This window comes from Buteo buteo, chromosome 17 (assembly GCF_964188355.1).
Source record: "Buteo buteo chromosome 17, bButBut1.hap1.1, whole genome shotgun sequence".
NCBI lineage: Eukaryota > Metazoa > Chordata > Aves > Accipitriformes > Accipitridae > Buteo > Buteo buteo.
Window position 1 is genome coordinate 7,790,483 of NC_134187.1, and position 18,812 is coordinate 7,809,294.

Genomic DNA, 18,812 nt, shown 5'->3' on the forward strand with positions numbered 1-18,812 from the left:
GCTCCACACTGTAGCTGTGCTTACGCAGTCCTGCCCCTTTCACAAAGCTCTTCATCTAGGAAGGCAGAATGGGGTGTATCACCAGAGTAGTTTTTCTCTCAGTCCTTTCTCACATCGTTTACATGGTGATCTGATTGTTCGTCCTGTGTCCTACGACTTTCATTTTCCCTACAGTAGAGCAATGTATTTAAACATCCTTGTAGAGTTTCCGCTTATTGTCAGGGTGGTGCTGCCACAGTGTTGTTTGCTTTTCTTTCAGCCTGTTTTCCTTAATGAAGTCCTAGTGAAATTGCCCACAGACCCTTCAAGTGATGAGCCAGTTTTCCACATATCACACATTGACAGAGTTTACACGCTTAAAACTGACAACATTAATGAGCGGTGAGTAGTGAAAATGCAGATCTGAGCTTAATCTTGTTGATCCTGGCTGTAGGCTGTGTTTCCAGTGAGCAGACATGGGGGTCTCTGAGTTCAAGAACAGGGCTTAGTCTCTTGGTCAGGAAATAAACTCATTTGACTCTCATTTGAATTACAAGTTTTCTCTGGTTTTGTTATGCTTGCATGGCAGCTCTTGCAGTGGAATCCAGTCACATCTGCTGCTGCTCAATGTTACAGTTGTGTAGAAGAATATTTTTGGCCTGCAAAGTCCAGCATCCCATAGGATTCTTCCCCAGTCCTGGTTGGTCTTTAATGTGACCCAGCAGTCCTTAAACTACAGCTCCACTTTCATTTATTGAGGCTGATGTGGAAATGGGACATAAGATTAAATCCAAAAACTCCATTGCTTTAAGTCCTTGAACTAACTTGATTCGTGATGCCTCTGAAACCCAGTGGTGGGGGCGGGGGGGGGCGCAGAATGGCAAAAGAGATTGGGGCAGAGTCACTGATACTGAAGAATTTCCTGCCTGTATGACCCTGACTGTAGGGATTGCTCTTTGCAGTACTGCCTGGGTCCAGAAAATCAAAGCAGCATCAGAGCAGTACATCGAAACTGAGAAGAAGAAACGTGAAAAGGCTTATCAAGGTACCTACCGAGTTCTGTATTTCTCTCTTATCCATGTGGACACATGGGCAGGGCCTTTTCTGGAGGATGCCACAGTGTCTATGTAGGATCTTCCTCATCAGATCTATTGCCAGTTTTTACGGTTGCAACCAATCCATTTATTTCTGACTTCTTTGTTCACAGCTCGCTCACAGAAAACCTCGGGAATAGGACGCTTGATGGTGCATGTGATTGAAGCAACAGAACTAAAAGCCTGTAAGCCCAATGGTAAGTGAAGGAAATGGTGTCGAATCACTTTTATTCCTGTGACGTTTGCTGAGAGGAGTTTGGTGAATTGGGAAGCATTGTGGTTTCAGCTACAGCTTCTGAATGAATTCACCATTATTTAGCTTCAGAGGACTGAGCAAAGAACCAGCTTTGTGCTGCTCTACAATATAGGGATTGCCTCACCCACATCTTCTGGACAGCAGCATTGATGTGTGGCCAAGCACTCTCCAGATGGGGAGGGAGGCTTCTGCACTGCAGAGGTGTTTCACTGCTTGTTCTGTCTTTAGGGAAGAGCAACCCATATTGTGAAATCAGCATGGGCTCTCAGAGCTACACTACAAGGACCCTGCAGGACACCTTGAACCCCAAGTGGAACTTCAACTGCCAGTTCTTCATAAAGGATCTGTATCAGGATGTCCTGTGTATCACCATGTTTGACAGGGATCAGTTCTCACCCGATGGTAAGCGTGAACATTTGTTTTAGGAAAAGAATGCTTTCTTGTGACTTGGGGTACACAGTTCCTCACCAGCAGTTCCAAGAGCCTGTAGGTATGATTGCTTCCTGAGAAATGTTCTGTAAAAACAATGCCTCCTTACTCCAGAGGTTCAATAGCCTTTCAGAGCCAACAGCTCTGGGCAGTCAGGTTTGATCCCACTCTGGCTTTTTTATCAGACACAGAGTTACTTTTTTGTCAGAGGGAGAGACAGAGAAGTTGAAAGCCTAAGTTTTTCTCTCTTACTATACGTGCCTGAAAATAAGGTGCTAGGTTATATTTGCACAGCAACAGCTTGATAAGCTTTCTTTATTTCCTTGGTGGTTTTGGCAGTCAGTTGCTTCTAGTACTCTTTAAAAAGTTAAGTGTTTTTTCAGGGCTCTGACACGCAGTTGATTACTGCAGATGTGCAAGGTACTGCCCTGACCTGCGTTGCCCTATGTGTAACTATAGCTCGGTCTTTTCTCCTGTGAGGTAACGTGACTTTGCTAGGCTTCTCCCAGTTGGACAGCTAAGTCTGTTTTTTCAGTTCATGGTAAACCTTTTAACGGGCTCGTATACACACACACACAAAGATGTTACATATGAAGTGGCCACAAAGAGGGTATACAATTTCTGAATAGGACAGTAAACCTACAAGTAGCAGTTAATTGTTCAAGGTCATTGTTCGTGTGAAAAGAATGATATATAAGCCTAATTAAAAGTTGGCTGAGTCAAAATAGTTGAATTTTTTTTTGTCTTTGTGGCACCACAACTGACTTGTAAACAGGTTCCATCACTTAACTCTGACCTTCCAGCTCTAAGACAGGAGAATATTTGAAATTGTGTTTCTGAAAGGGAACTGTATTTTTAAAGCCCTTGGATCAAACTGTGACATAAAGGCATATTTCCCATCCTAATTCCATAACATTTTTTAGATGACAAAAGACCCTTATTTGTCACTGCTGGCTCATTTACACAGAGGTGAGGTCTAGTCAAACAGGAAGCTTGGGAGCAGTGCTCTGGAACTGAATACATACTACGCAGCATTCCTGCTTAACCTGACACTTTCAGATTTTCAAAGCTTAATGTCTTTGCTTAATGAAATTTCTTACTCACCCAACAGATTTTTTGGGTCGCACTGAAGTTCCAGTAGCAAAAATCAGAACAGAACAAGAAAGCAAAGGCCCCACAACGAAGCACTTACTTCTGCATGAAGTTCCAACAGGTGAAGTCTGGGTCCGTTTTGACCTGCAGCTCTTTGATCAGAAAACACTCCTCTAAGAACACTTTCTTTAATTTATGAAGGACAACTGAAGCTGACAGCCTGAACATTTTTTTTGGTAAAAGATTCCTTGCCCCACGCTGGTTATTAAGCAAGAGTTCCTGCTGCTTCTATATTTCCTCATAGTTACTGATTGTGTTTAGTTCCTTGCAGCATTCAAAGTTGTCGTTTATCTATGCAAACACAAATGTTACTGTATATACAGTACTATAGCTCAGTGCCTTTTTGTTATGTTGGAATATCTTGGTTTTGGATGCCAATGTTTCCATTTTCAGGGCCATAAAAAGTATTAAGTAGAAATGTGGCATCAAGATGTATGTGCATTTTACCACTTAGTCTAACGTATAGACTGAGGAATGGTTTAAGCTCAGCACTAGAATCATTCCATTTTAAATCTGAAAAAAGTGATATCCACTGGAATCTTCCCATCTCAGGATGATAGTTTTAAAGATTAAATGCTGAAGAAGCCTTAGCACTGGAGAAGCCTCCGATATATTGTATATTCTTTAAGAATCAAGTGTAGTTCTTTACTTGACTTAGTTCTGCACTGAAATCAGTAACTGCTACTTGATTTTTCTTTCTGCTTCAGTTTGATTCATCATTCTCTGCTGAGACAATGTGGTTGTGAAGAATAACTAGAAAAAAATATTTTAAATACTGTGACCCACAATACTGTGGAAAAATACTCTTCAGCTTTTGTTTTCCTAAATATAAGTTATTTGTGTACATTTCTTTGGTCTTACAGACCTCTATGTGAATCTTGAAGCTTTGATATTGCCAACATGTATATAGAGAGTAAAATATAAGTTTATTAATGTAATTTGTCTACAGATGTTTATTGATGCATAGTGATTTTTAAAAAGTATATTTTATTGTACAGGGGAATGTGAAATAATGAGAAAAACAGGATTAAATTCAAGAAAAGTTTATTACAAGTTTAAAAGGTTTGCTCTGGGGAACTCTCCCCCCAACACGAATCTGTAAAATGAGATTGGTTAAAGAAAAAACTTTCTCTTGGCACTAAAATCAGGGATGGTTAAAAAAAAAAAAAAAGTGTGTTTATAAAAGGTTTGATACATTGTAACCATTTTACTGCCTCCTTAAACTGCTTTGTTGAAAAAGCACAGCATGCAATTCTGAGCAGCGCCTGCCCTTGTTTTCCATGGGCGCAGCAATACCTCCTGGTGTCTGACAGTTTCACACCCGATTGCCATCTGTGTACCCTCCTGTTACAGGGCTGAGTCAACCTCTGTTACTTTTAACAGTTTTCTGTGGTTCAGTATTTCTAATCCTAAATAAAACTAAATCTTGGCAACTCTTGAGAGATTGTGTTTGTACAGTGGGAGTTTGGAGCTTCTTGAAAAAGCACTGCAAAAACTGTTTTCTGGCTTTGACGCCAGAGCTGCTGTGCAGGCACACTAGCACGGAGACACAGACCATGCTGGAACAAGATTGAACCTGAGCTGTAGGGCACTGACAGCATTTGTTGCTCAGCACTGACCCTCTGAAAAGTACTAGACATCTCCTCTCCCCTAATTATGTCCTGCCTTCTCAAAACACTCAATATGCATGTTAAAGTTTGATTCAATGCTTGTACACTGTCCCCGGGAGAAAGTCCTTTGAAACGGTGGTAGTACCCTAAACATTATTTTGCAAATAATGTTTTGCAAGACATTCACTATGGGAGTTCTAATGAAGATTTGAACAAACAAAACCAAATCATTGTTTCCTTATCAGTGCTTTCTAAGCCACTCATCTGTACACATCCGCCATCCACACACATAGCCAGGAGCACCTCCTTCTCCATTCAAAGAGAGGGTTTGTTCTTAAATCTCAAGGTGATCTCTTTCAGCTTCATGAAAAATTGCAACAGCTGTAGCTAAAGTTTTGTAAGCTTTGCCCTTCCCTCTGCCCACTGCTAACTTTCCTACTTCTTGTAACATGTAATACAGCCGACTCAGAGCTGTAGCTGTTGCCAGAACAGTAGATAACACACAGATCCTGCACTGTGTAGAAGAGGGGCCTACCACACTTCTTGAACTTCTCTCACCAGTTCATGTCCATTAATACGATTCCTTCACGCTCTAAACCAGAGAACATCAGCACTGTCTTTGTGGGGCTGAGCCTATGTTAAACCTCCTAAAATAGTAGGGTTTGGCCTGCAGAGCATGGCCTGGAGCTGGAAAGAACAGTAGCATCTCAAACATTTCTTTGGCTGCTAGGTGGCTACTTCAGAACCACAAATTTAAGACAGTTTATTGCAGTTTGCCAGAAGGCCTGGCCTGTTATCACTGGCTGTGGCAGACGATGTAACATATTTTGCAAATGATACCTTCTGATGGTTTTGCTTGCTGCTGCAGTCAGCTGGAGGACAGGTAACATCATCGGCTCTCGACATCTTTGTGGTGGCTGATGACTTTCTGCCTTTAAACAGAAGTAAAAACTATTGCCAGTCCATGCAACACAAAGGCTGCTGTCGCCCAGCACAGCTTCTTGCACTAGCTCTTTCCCACACTGAGTCACTCCCGGAAATGTTTGTCTTTATGACTATTTTTTTCTTCTAGAATGTGCCATTATCCCGTAACTGCTCTAAGCATGCTGGAGTAAAGCCTTGGGCCAGTAAGAGGTATAAAACTCTAGGGCAAAGGTTGTGGGGGGAGAGAGCAGGCCAGGTTCAGGAGGACATCAGGCTCCCAGTTCAGCTTTGATGTTTTTGTCACTGGGGACCAGGAGGTCCCTTAAGTGTTGTGTACTGCAGTGGCAGAACCAGAAAGCTTTCAAAAGGGGTGAATCAGAGCACTGGGACTTTAAAAAAAAAACACAATGTAATTTAAAAAAAAAAATAAATAAATAAATAAAAAAAATCACTCTTCACTGATCCCAAATGCTTCTCTATCAGGGCAGGCCAGCTGGGGCTCTCTAGTGTTCTCAGCTTAGGCAGCTGCATCACTGCTCCAGTTCAGTTCACCATTAGTGACTTCTACTGTATTTTGAGTCCAACCAACCTGTATGCCAAAAAAACCCTGTTACAAAGTTTAGCTGTAGGATGCACTTTCTGGAGTCGTGTGTAGCTCCCTCAGCGCAGGCTGCTCCTTTACAGGACCAGCCTGATGGCTTGAGCCAGGACACACACCATATCTCATCCCTCAAAGGAGGGACACTGGTTGAGCGAACATGAGACAAGGCCAAGAGAGCTGGGACAGTTTAACCAAGAGAAGAGAAGGCTCAGGGAATCTCATCAGTGTATACACATACCTGAAGGGGAGGGTACAAAGAGGACGGAGCCAGGCTCTTTTCAGTGGAGCTGTGAGAGGGCCAGAGGCAATGGGCACACACCGAAACACAGCAGGTGCCGTCTGACCATCAGGAAACACTTTCCTACTGTGAAGGTGACAGAGCACTGGCACAGGCTGCCCAGAGAGGTTGTGGAATCTCCATCCTTGGAGATATTCAAAAGCTGTCCGGACATGGTCCTGGGCAACTGGCTCTAGGTGTCCCTGCTTGAGCAGAGGAGTTGGACAAGGTGACTTCCACAGTTCCCTTCCAACCTCAACCAGTCTGTGATACAAGTATGACCTCACTCTGCTCCCAAAATATAGAAACTAATAGCAAAAAAAAAAAAAAAACCCACACCCAAAGCAAGTATGAACAGTAAATCCTTTCAGATCTTCCAGTAAAGCACCCAGGAGCTATTCCACGGCTTGACCTGTAGGGCTGGCTGCCAGGCTGCATGCAGAAAATGCATGAAACTCCCCTCCAAAAGCCACTTTATTTCAAGGCTCAGCTTGACCATCAATGCTCTGCTTTAATACATCCTGCTGCCCACTCCATACCTGAAGGCTTTCCCTTCACCAACACTCCTTTCACAGGAGAAATACACAATAAAGCAGAATTCACCGTTAAATTTAAGTTTTAGCAAATACTGTGCTATGTGGCCAAGAAGGAGAGCCCTCATCCACTGTAGCTGTTGTGCTGCCTCCCAATAAACAGCACATTAGCTCTTACCTCTTTGTCTGGTGGACCTCACTAGCAATGTAGGCGTGTGGTATCTTCAGCCACTCAACTGCATCCATATGTTGCCGGCTCAAAGGAAGCAGTGGCAGTTCTGCTTTACTGAGTTGGTTCAGCTCTCTGGTAGAACACGGTCTTCCTGGCAGGAAAGTTACAAGTGCTTTGTGTGAACATCTACTGTCACAAGTAAGGATGGCCCCGCAATATGAAACACTCCCAAGGGATACCAATGGTTTAAAATACCTGTCTCACACTGCTTGATAATGCCTGTCTCAATAAACTTTCTTTGAATGCCTTTTAACAGAGGATCCTGTAAAGTTGGTATTGAAACCTGTGACAGAGACAGTTATTTCATGCTTACGCACCAACACAAGCACTTTGTGAGAGAGTCCCAAAAGACCAAAGTCAGAGGTAAATGTCAAGGTACCATTGGTTAGCAGGGAAGGAGCGTCAACCTCATTTTTTATGAATAAAAACATGAGGCACAGACCCGAGTGGCCTGAGAAATGCTGAGCATCTCAGCTCCTAATGCAGGGCATAATGCATTCAACAACTCTGCTACAAAGTTTGAACACAGACATGAGATCTGATCTCCTGGAGGTAGTTATCTTGATGAACCCTGCGTGGCACATCACAGTGAAGTATCAGCTCTGTCCCTGTAGCTGCTGAGGGCTCACAGCATCCAGAAGGGACTTTGAGAATTGCACTTCATGGATTTGTGTCAGAGTCCCACCTAACTCTTCTATTAGGTACCCAAGTCTTTGGTGTGTTTGAGCGAGCTTCTATAAAGATCATCTGAACTGTCGGATTATTTCCTTCTACAGGGCACACACCCAGCTTGCCTGGGAACTCACCAACCCTCGTTAGACAGTACACTTCCCACACTGCCACAGTGAATTTGAGATGAAGAAAACAAACCTCCTCCCCCACCATTGCCTACTGTGCCTCCAAATCTGGGCTTAGTATGGATCAAAACCATATTCCCGGTGAAAACCATTTTCAAACACTTGGGCTTAAATGCAGTAGGAGCTGGGACCCATGTTTGTTCAGTTAATAAAACTACAATGTGTTGCTCTACACCAGTCCCGTAGCAGCACATCAGTGACACTCTCTGCCTCCTCTCTAACCATTAACTTCCTGCCAGTCAAAGGGTCCCTGTAAACCTCACAGCATAAATAACCATCACACCTTCCAGCAGTCTGTACACGTCTTCAGGAAGAATGGATCGTATTCTGATGGGTCGTAAGCTTCCAAAGCCACATAGCCCTGCAGGAGAAGAAGGTAGCGGGTCAAGTCTCAGAAGCTAATGGTGATAAAACAGTGAGAGAGCAGCCAGCCTAGGTATTACACAGCCAGGCATGGTATGAACACAGGACCAGAGGTGATGGAGGAAAGGACGCCTGAATTTTCACACACTGCACCTCAGAAGGAAGGTGACTGAAGCGTAACAGGAAAATTCCTCCATCCATTTTAATTTACCATAGGCATAAATAAAAAATAAATGATTTTATGAAGCATCCAGAAATAATTATAGGCTAAAATGCTAATCACAACTAGGGCAGTCAAGAAAATGGACATTTCATTCAAGAGAAAATGTTTTGACCAAGAAAGAAACAGGTATTAGAAAGAAAAGGAAAAAAGAAGTGACTGAGCTCTCACCAGCCATAGGCCTAGGCAAGTTACCAGTCTGTGAGATGCGATCTCCAAGTCTAGGTCATAAGCGTGCTTTTCTGTTTATATAGAGGGGTAAAGACCTACCTGAACCATACCTAATGGTCCAGACCACAGCTCCATCTCATCAAGAACTCTGCCTGCAACAAACTTCAGATTCTGCAGTTCAAGTTCCCTATGACCAGAGTTAGCTGGGGAACAGCAAGTACCACCACTTGGCATTCACTATTGATTGCAAGACCGAAGAACACCAGATCAAACAGGCTATCAAGAAGCTGAACGGAGACTGAGGTCGACACACTGATCAAGACTGATGCTGAGAAAGGTGAATTACAGTCATTTATCTCCAAATTATAATGTACTGTTTACAGCCAATAAGCCAGGATTTACATCAAATTGCATCAAATAAGAGCTGTACAGATGACAAAACATGTATAAGTAAAAAAAAAAAAAAAAACAAACAAAAACCAGAACAGAGGCCATAATTGATGCCCTAAGAATAGTAAGAACAGGGCAACCATATAAAATACTTCTCCTTACTACTCTCAGTCATTATTCCAAAACCTTGCAAATGAAGTTTTTCAGCTTTCTTGTGCAGATGATTCTCCAGGGGTCCCATGAAGAAAAGGGAGCATTCAGGCCATGGCCCTCTATGTCTCAGTCCTACACAGTTCTTTTTGGCTATCTGTGGAAGTGATTTCAAGTTGAGAGTTGGAAAAAACATACTTTAACATGAACAGTTCAGGAGTGCTGCAAGATGAGTCCAAACCCAAAAAAGTGGGATCTGCGGTAGGTTTAAGATGTCACTGTGTTGAAGGTGCTCACGTGGGCGAGTGAGCCAGACCCCAAGGGCCTGTGCTGTTCCCAGGCACTCAGCAGGCAGCTGGGCAGCTCCGTGGGGCTTGAGCTACTGCTGAGCATGAACACTGCTGCCTCTGCAGGGGCCTCTGCTCCCCAGGATCTGACAATTCCCCAGAAAGCAACCAGCAGCCGCACTCACCATGTCCCGTTTCTGTCCATGGAAAGCTGTAAGCCCTAACATGTCTCAATTTGCAGAGTTTTAGTGCCACCCCTTGGTTTATTATTACATATCACCCCATTACAATATGTGCAGAGACCTCAGTTGATTATGCTAGGTGCTGTGCAGCACACCCATGTTTGATCCCTTCATGCAGTCGATGTGTTATCACTCACACAGCCCTTGGCAGAAAGAGCAACAGCCTTTAACAGCCTGATGCTCTTAAAAACAAGTCGGAAGGGTCTCTCACTCTGCAGCATTTCAGCATACAATGCCTACAATATCCTGGACTACCACAAGCTGAGTTGTGGCTAAGACAGCAGCAACCCAGGCTAGGGAAACTTCCCCCTCCTTGCAGGCTGCAGCATGGCACTTCTGCTGATGCTAGAAGAAAAGTAGAGCTGCTGCCATGTTCGTGCTATGACCAACCACCTCATTATACATCTGCAGTCCATGACCCTGGGACTGGGGGTAAGGAGGAGGTGAGAATGGGGGTGACAAGGAGGCAGATTTAAGGAAAAAAACCCCACAGATGAGCAGGTCACTGGAACAACAGAGGGTCAAGGAAGGGAGGTAAAGGAGGAATGCTCAGATGGCGTGTAAAAGGAGGCAGAAAAGTAAGCTGACAGAAAGACTGAGATGAAGGAACCTGGAAGGACAGTGAGGAGAGAGTTAGAGGGAAGGAGTAAAATGGAGGAAAGGAGAAGGCAGCTTTGGAAAGCAAATGACAGTGAAGAACTTGGAGGAATCATCAGAAGCAACAAGGAGAAGGAAACACAGCACTGGGGAGTCTGTCAGAAAAGAGGGGCAAAACAGTGAGAGACTTGGGGATGGAGTAAAAGGGTTGCCTGGAGAGAGAAAGAGAGCAATAGGAGAGCCTAGAGGAAGAAGAATAGATATGGACAGGGGGAGTGGGTCAGTGACAGAGACAGGAAGGTGAGGAGATGTGGGGAACAGGACAGGGAGAAGCCTAATAGCAGGGAAGAGAGCACGAGAAAGTGGACAAAAAGAAGAGAGAGGAGAGAAAAATGCACAGCCAGAAGTCAGTATATTAACCAATCCACAGAATTGTCTTAAGTTTTGCAAAATCTATCATATGCTGCCAGGATTAATGCAAACTTAGGCAAATTAATTGTCCTATTATTCTGACGAGCTTCAGCCTGCTTTTCAGACATGCTGATGATAGAGCTGACACCACAGAGCAAGGAGAAAAGGTGGAGGCGAATCAGTGGTGCTGTGCTTGTTCAGGGAGAAGGAGACATCCCAGTACGCCAGCCATTGCTTTTGGAGGACACCCAGCAAAGTCCTGACCTGACACAGAAGCTTGCAAGATGGACTGATGCAGACCCAGATAAGTACAGTACACCCAACATATCCTAAATGCCAGGACTTCAGCAGGACTGGTTCAGCTCTTTGTCATTACATGAAGTTTAAATGCATGGGTCTTTCACATCAGACCTTTGGAAAAGAGATCATTTGCTCTCATTAAAACAACACAGCTCCCATGACATTTTCATTTATGGGTGGGAAGCTTGTTTACAGTCTCATAACTCCACTGTGCAGTGGTTTCCACTGACAACAAAACCCTGCTCTATATAAAATACTATTCTATTTCTGGCAGATGATGTAACTGCTCTTATTGCTCTATATATCCACTCCTGAGATGCAGAAAGTTGAGTCATGGGATCTGATACTCAACAGTGGTGTGAAATTCAGAGCAAAACCAACAAAACCAACATGTATTTCCTACAGTGACTGCAATTTTTGACTACTGAAACACAAAGATGTACAGAATCCATGAGCTGGGTCTATTCACCTGCATGCAGACTTAAGAAAAATGTTGGTGTCTCCCTGTTCCCACCTTTTTTTCTTCTATACAGCTTGATCAGTAGAATCCAAGGCCACGAACACATTTCACTCATGCTCTGCCAACTTACTGCAGTACTGCTCTAGCTGAACTCCTGAGACATGAGACTGCAGTCCACTCCCTGGTCACAGGATCATCCTTTGGCTTCAGCTGACAGAGCTCAAGGTTTTCCCTCTGAATGGTCCAGCTCACAGAGGGAAAGCCACCACAATATGATGTCTCACTCTATTCAGACCCCAGCACATGCTCACTGCACCAAACAGCTGTAACGACGTACGTCACCATGACAGAAGTCCTTGGGAAGAACAAGTTACAGGTAGGGCATATCTGAACTCCAGGCTACTCAACTGAACAGCAAGTAACAACTAAACCCCTGATCTTGTCCACAATTCTTTGTAGGCAACCCTCTCCATGACATAAATTTACTTCTCATTGTTACCTTCTTTTTACAGTAGTTTAAATAGAGAGAGAGTTGTTCTTCTTTCCTTTTCTCTATTTCTTTGCTTGACTGGCTGTCCATTTTGTCCTCAATTTTCTGCAGCAGTGGCTCTGAAACATCCTCAAGCCATTTCTTGTAAAGGATCTCCTTCTTTCTCAGATTTAAGTAATCATTGTGGCTTAAATATCTGTCCAACTCCTAAGAAATGGAAAACAAAAACCATACAACCTTGTCATGGTTTAACCCCAGCCAGCAACTAAGCACCACACAGTGGCTCACTCACGTGCCCCCCACCCAGTGGGATGGGGGAGAGAATTAGGAAAAAAGTAAAACTTGTGGGTTGAGATAAGAACAGTTTAATAGAAGAGAAAGGAAGAAAATAATAATGATAACAATAATAAAATGACAATAATAATAATAAAAGAATTGGAATATACAAAACAAGTGATGCACAATGCAATTGCTCACCACTCACCGACCAATGCCCAATTAGTTCCCGATCAGCGATCCCCCCACCCCAGCCAACTCCCCCCAGTTTATATACTGGCATGACATCACATGGTATGGAATACCCTTTTGGCCAGTTTGGGTCAGGTGCCCTGGCTGTGTCCCCTCCCAACTTCTTGTGCCCCTCCAGCCTCCTTGCTGGCTGGGAATGAGAAGCTGAAAAATCCTTGACTTGGTATAAACATCAGTGTGTTACCAACATTCTTCTCATATTGAACCCAAAACACAGCACTATACCAGCTACTAGAAAGAAAATTAACTCTATCCCAGCTGAAACCAGGATAAACCCATTGGCCAACCACATTAAAGATTGCACAGGTGGAGCTACGCAGCTTGGCTGACCTGATCTGACTGGTCACTGCTGCAAGGGCCCTGTTTTCCCTGTGCTCCTCCCTCTCTCCATTTCCTACCACTTGTTTCCAGGCTCTCCCTCCCACAAGCTCTGGCATTCAGACTCTAATTTTTTAAGCAGTAGTGCAAGACTGGCAGAAAATCATTCACTTTCTCCCGCCAGGTTAGTGAGCTGCAATCACCTCAGAGTACGGGTCTGACAAGCACCAGACTGTGCAAGACAGGCAGCAGAAGGATATTTTCCCTGCAGCAGTGGCAACCTACTAGATCAGATCAGCCCTCCTGCCCTTTATTCACAGGCCCACCATCACCATCTAATCACACCCACAGAACAAAAGTTAGGTGCAAACAGGCAAGTCACTAAAGACAGATGATTCCTAAACTCATATTTGGTTACCACTTCAGCCCTATCTCGAGAAGAATAAGGAGACCATAAGTTTGTACTTCTAAATTTAGTTTTTTAAGAATACAGACAATTGACATTTTCTCATGAATCACTGATGGTGAGAAAAAACATTGACATGCAGGAAAGTGCACAGCAAATGAGATGAAGAGATAGCACTTCTTACCCTCACAAAATAATTTTCTCTGTCCAAGATGCACTGAGCAGAAGCAATGACATCTCGACTTTCATCAGGTGTTGCCTAACAAAACATCAAAAAAACACATGAAGTAAAAGCAGGACTTACAGTAGGAGTTAGAATTACTTTTGAATTCAAAATAATTACTTGTGCTGTTATTAAAGACACATTATACCATAACCCAGCTGGCAGAATAGCACAGGCAGGCAAATCCTTGAGACACTTGCTCTGAACAGTTAGGTTAAATGTAGCAACAGAAGAGTGTGGGGAGAACTGCAATGTGCATGTTCAGCGGGACCAGACCATACACCTCCCTGGCCACTCCTCACCGTGACCACACCACCACTTGCTCCTTGTTGCTGTTGCTCACGTATGCCTGATGAAGGCAGCAAGAGGCATCTCTCTGCACCTTCATTTTCAGTACAGATACAGTCACGCTATACAAATAGCAATCAAACAAATCAAAACTATCATGAGGTATTACATCAAGGAATTCATAAAAGTATAAAAGAAAAATAGAGGAAAACAGTGAAGTGTAAGAGGAAAGATAATGAGAAAAACCCCTCCAAAGCAGGAAACTGCCTCGCTGCTGTGTCTGCTCATGAATTTGTCTGCATTTTAAATCTCAGTTACTGTTGTGACATCAGCCAAGTGCTCCTCTGGCATCATCCTCATCTTACTCTTTCTGAAGATCAGAATAGGGAGAAATTGTTCCCTGAATCATGAATATCAGGACACTAAAACATGATTTAAGAACAACAACCCTTGCGATGTACTACTGTTGTCGATTTGGTTTTTAAACAGGTAATTCCTTGTAACATGTGCCTTATTAACTGCAACTCCTGCACTCCGGCCAAGGAGGACAAGCCATACAGGCTGAATTCATCTATTATTTGGGGATGGAGTCCCTCCAGGCAAGATTAGAGCACACACGCAATGGGGCTATCTCCCCTATGATCAGGCAGCACCAACTCTGTGGGTTAACCTGAGGGATCTTGTCTTTATGAGTCAATCAGCAGCTTTTATAAGCAACAAGTTCACAAGGAATTTTAATTCCATGGCAAAATTATCTTGAAGAATCTGCTATAAAAAAAATTACCAGCTTTTCAGCATTATGCTAAAAATTCAGGCGGTAAGTTGCAATGCAGGAAACTAAAAGACAACCTGTATTACACAGACCATCTCAATTAAGCTAAAACAAATTTAAAATCTGGGATTAAACTTTTCGGGACTAACCCTCTGTTCAAACACTGATAGGAACTTGCTTCACTTGCACCAGCTTAGCCAAAGAGAACAGGCATGCAACTGAGTTCCTACAGCTTAACAAAAGACCACATTAGCTGCTTTGGTGTATATGGCACGCTCACAGCCTGTCCTAACCAAGAAATAAGGCTCAGCTAGTGCGTCGTATGATTGCCATCACTTTCAAGTTTGCATTTCGCAAGAGTTGCACAGATGCTAATACCAGCTTAGGTATCACTAAAAGTTTAAATCTGTTTCAGTACGTCCATACTAAATATTTCTACCAACACAAGTTAATCCTCAAGTGACCTGGTTTTACTTAGATGTAAGACAGAGGCAGGGCTGAAACATTCATGTTTCATCTGTTTGACCTGCTCCCTAGGTCCTGTGGTTTCCATAGATGAATTCAGACTCATCCCTGCTGTGACCTTCTTGTGCCATTTAAAAACTGAGCTACAGCCATTGCATTTTTGCACAAGCCTACCATGCCAGTGGCAGCACAAGACTCAAGGAATGCATCTGATGCACAGAATGGAAAATCAGCCTGCTACTCCCTGTGCTTTGTATTAATTTTTAATCCCAATAAACAGTGTAGTTTCCAGTCATGTCTGCCTTGATCCCGTTGACCAGCTCCACACTCCAACAGGCTTCATATCCTGAGATGAGCAGGACATCAGACATCTGAGCAAGCAGGGAGGAGACAAGCAGTATAAAAAAAACAAAAACAAATGAGAAAGGAGAAATCTAAATTTCTGGCGTGTTTAAGACCCTTTCATCCTACTATTTGAAACAACTGGCATGTTGCATTACACCTGACAGATCTACTTCACATAATCACAGAACCTTTCTAAAACTAGTACCTCAACAGCACCAGAGAGACATGGCCATCTCTCCTGATAAAAAGAACCACTAGCAGAATGTACTCAGAACACACATTGGTGAATAGGTGAGAAGTTTTCCTTCAGGATGATACATGTCTGAAGAATCCTTACAGACCAAAGGACTGAGGTCTCCTTCAACTGAAGGAGTTAGGTTTCTTCTCCCTGGAGAAGAGAAGGCTCAGGGGGAACCTTATCATAGTATGCCAGTACTGAAAGCATGGCTACAAAGAGGATGGAGGCTCTCTCTTCACAAGAAGCCACATGGAGAAGACAGGGGGCAACGGGTACAGGTTGCATTGGGAGAGGTTTCATCTCAATATAAGAAAGAAATTTTTTACAGTGAGATCAATCATTCTCCTGGAACAACCTTCATTCTCATGGAACAACCTCCCCAAGGATGTGGTGGAGGCCCCATCACTGGAGGTTTCCAAGATGCTATTGGACAGGGTGCTAGATACTCTCATCTAGTGTCACTTTTCCATGAAAGGTTGGACCAAATGATATTTCAAGGTCCCTTCCAGCCTGGGCTGTTCTATTAGTCTATGCTTCTAACTAGTCACAAGCTTGTTTAAGGTTTTATGGGAAACTTTCCCACATACCTAATTGCATGGAACTCAATAAAGCTGCCTCAAAAGGATGCAAGGGCTTGACAAAACCCATTGAATTGCTATTTCCAGAGTTCTTCGTTCCCCTTCCCAATAACAAACATATCTCAGGTTTTACAGGACTTTGCAAATAACCATTTTTCATTCTTCCTTCATACCTTCCATTCATTCTATTTAATTCCTCCACTCATACCTTCACACAACAGAAGTCTTACTGTGTTAGCCAATCTTTGGTACTATTTTTCTTCCCAAAATGTCTACTGCAGTCAAAAGTATTTGCTGCACCACTCTTTGCTGGTGCTGAGGAGAACCTCTGGTAAATGTAAAAAAAGGAAGAGGTCTGCATAAAAAGCCAACCTGCTTTACAAAGATCAGGTTCTCATCTAGGTTCCACAATCAAGCTACAAACTGGGATAGAATGGTAAGAAGTTCATCTAACATCTTCACACCATGCTGTCTCGCAAACCTTGTTATTTCTGTGCAGGAAGTACAACAAAGCATTCTTGTAGCAGTTCTCGGGAATGCTTCAGGATAGGAGGTGGAGAACATTTCACACAGATGAAACAGAAACAATGGACATTGGGATATCCCAATTTAAAGCCATGATTTTAATGATTTGGGCACTCTTCTTTGAAGAAAAATATACATATAGGTCCAATTCTACCCACTCACAGTTTAAACACCTATTGTAATATCAGACTACTGCTTACTGAGTCAGGAGCCTACTCATGCATACGTAAAATAGGCTGTGATATAATTTCTGAATGTACTAACACTGCTGACCAGCATTAACTTTTGGGATTCCTCTGGAAGATTCATGCAATACTTGAACACTAGACAGATTCAACCTACAACAAGCTGACAGGAAGGACAGAGCACACACATCTTCCTGTAATACACATTTCTGAGCATGCCTATGAGGGACGGAGTAAAGCACAACGTTCGTGCTGAGGAGGACTCACAAATGAATTCAGGCACATGCCAGGGATGGCATTCTGGAGCACAGACAGACAGACCAGATCACTGTCCAGAACTTCAGTGGTATTAGGTGGCCAGTTCCAAGACAGGAGCTCATTTACACCCAAATATCCTGGGATGCCAGTTATAGATACTGGTTTCATGTGTCCTGAATTTTGCTACTTCACAGTAGAATCTACAGCTGAAGGAAGGAATGTTGAGAGTCACTCACCTGCCAAGGCCTTTGCTGAGTGTGTTCCCTCACAGGTCTCAGACATGTAAATCTTAGTAGCCAGGGAGTCTCTGAGCTATTCACACTACGCATTGTTGGACTAGTCTGGGAGAAACATTAAAACATATAAAACTATTGTATAAACAGCAACAACCTAGTTTTCTCACAATTCCCACCAAACAATGAATCAAATCTCTAAAGGAATTCTAACTGCTGATACCAGCAGCATTTTCCTATCACAGTTAAGTTAAACAGAGAGATAAAGTATCAGGTGTATAGTCAGACACTCCCTCTGATAGTAACAGTCTGTCCTCATCTCCATAAGCAATGGAGAGTACATTTTGTTTCAAAGAACAAAGTGATTCACAAATTATTCCAGAATGCTTGTCAGCTTTGAAAACATTTCAGCGTTATCAAATTCCACCTCCTGACTTTTACTTCTTTCTTTTGTGCCTTTTTCAATTACATAAAAGTCAGTTTCAAATTACTGCTACATTCCACCCTAGGGATGGTTGCATTTTAGTGGTTTTTAAAGATAGCTCTACCAGATGAACCTCATGCTGAAGCACTAAGTGAGCTCCAGCCAGAAAATTCCATCTCCTCTTGTTGTGGTTTAACCCCAGCAAGCAACTAAGCACCATGCAGCCACTCACTAATAATTTCTGTGACAAAAAGTACGTATCCTCACACATGCCTCAGTCCTCTCAAAAGCCCCTTTCTGACAAAAGCCTTTAAGCAGGCCACGCCTGTAGCCTCACGTCACCGCCTCCTCAGCATACGTGGATGTCACCCTTTGCAAGTACGGCTGGCTGCCTTTACCGGTGGCTTGGTCCCAGCTGATTCCCTCAGGTGCTGGGACAGAGTAGGAGGAGAGAACCAGCCTCTAGGGCAAACAGGGCAGCTCTATGAACAGAACCTTGCAGTTTGTGAGTGCTAAGCTAAGAGATAACGTGCACCCGTCCAGAGGGCCCACAGGGACGGCCCTGGCCCCTCCGCCTCGAAGGCGGCGATGGGGCCAACACCGGTGAGAGGGAAAGGCCGGCCTCCCCTCAGGGCCGCAGGGGCCCAGCCTGCCCCGCACCCTGCCCAGCCCTGAGGCGCGACCCGCAGGCCCGAGGGGAGGCGAGGGCAGGCAGCAGAGCCCCGCGCTCCCCCCGTCCACCACACTCCCGTGCAGGGATGCCCTCACCGGCTCCAGCAAGGCTCCGGGAGGCTCCAGGGGATGCGGGAAGCCGCGCCGCACGGCGAAGCCCAACCGCGGGGAAGATGGCGGCGCCCCCTCCCCAGGCACCTCACATCGACTCGCACCGCCCCTCCGTGTCCTTCCGCCGGAGAAAATAGTCCCCGTCCCGTCTCCCCCCCCCATCACCCCCAGCCTCTCGGGAAGAGGAGGCGTCGCCCGTGAGGACAGCGATCCGTCTC

The 18,812-nt window shown here is 44.0% G+C and overlaps 2 protein-coding genes across 4 annotated transcripts in view; one reads left to right on the forward strand and one right to left on the reverse strand.

The window, feature by feature from the left end:
* ITSN2 (intersectin 2) overlaps positions 1 to 3,912 on the forward strand; it is an 86,327-nt gene extending 82,415 nt beyond the window's left edge. For all 3 annotated transcript variants that reach the window (XM_075049029.1, XM_075049026.1, XM_075049027.1), the window contains 5 exons: positions 260 to 381; positions 942 to 1,024; positions 1,187 to 1,270; positions 1,558 to 1,731; positions 2,870 to 3,912. In XM_075049029.1, coding sequence (XP_074905130.1) covers positions 260 to 381; positions 942 to 1,024; positions 1,187 to 1,270; positions 1,558 to 1,731; positions 2,870 to 3,027 — 621 coding nt within the window. In that variant the 3' untranslated portion in view covers positions 3,028 to 3,912. The remainder of the gene's footprint in view (positions 1 to 259; positions 382 to 941; positions 1,025 to 1,186; positions 1,271 to 1,557; positions 1,732 to 2,869) is intronic.
* Positions 3,913 to 4,333: 421 nt separating this feature from the next.
* FAM228B (family with sequence similarity 228 member B) lies at positions 4,334 to 18,756 on the reverse strand. The gene is made up of 8 exons (XM_075049844.1): positions 18,580 to 18,756; positions 17,391 to 17,495; positions 13,462 to 13,536; positions 12,035 to 12,232; positions 8,228 to 8,305; positions 7,283 to 7,370; positions 7,034 to 7,178; positions 4,334 to 5,452 (listed from the first exon to the last, which is right to left on the reverse strand). The coding sequence occupies exons 1-8, from the start codon at positions 18,754 to 18,756 to the stop codon at positions 5,410 to 5,412; spliced, it is 909 nt and encodes a 302-aa protein (XP_074905945.1). The 3' UTR covers positions 4,334 to 5,409.
* Positions 18,757 to 18,812: the final 56 nt, after the last annotated feature.

Coding starts and splice junctions, on each gene's coding strand:
- FAM228B (XM_075049844.1), bottom strand. CDS start 18,756: ATGGGGGGGGGAGACGGGACGGGGACTATTTTCTCCGGCGGAAGGACA. Junction 7,179..7,282: donor TATCAAGCAGTGTGAGACAG/GTATTTTAAACC, acceptor CTTTCCTGCCAG/GAAGACCGTGTTCTACCAGA. Junction 5,453..7,033: donor GAGGTCCACCAGACAAAGAG/GTAAGAGCTAAT, acceptor TTCTGTTTAAAG/GCAGAAAGTCATCAGCCACC.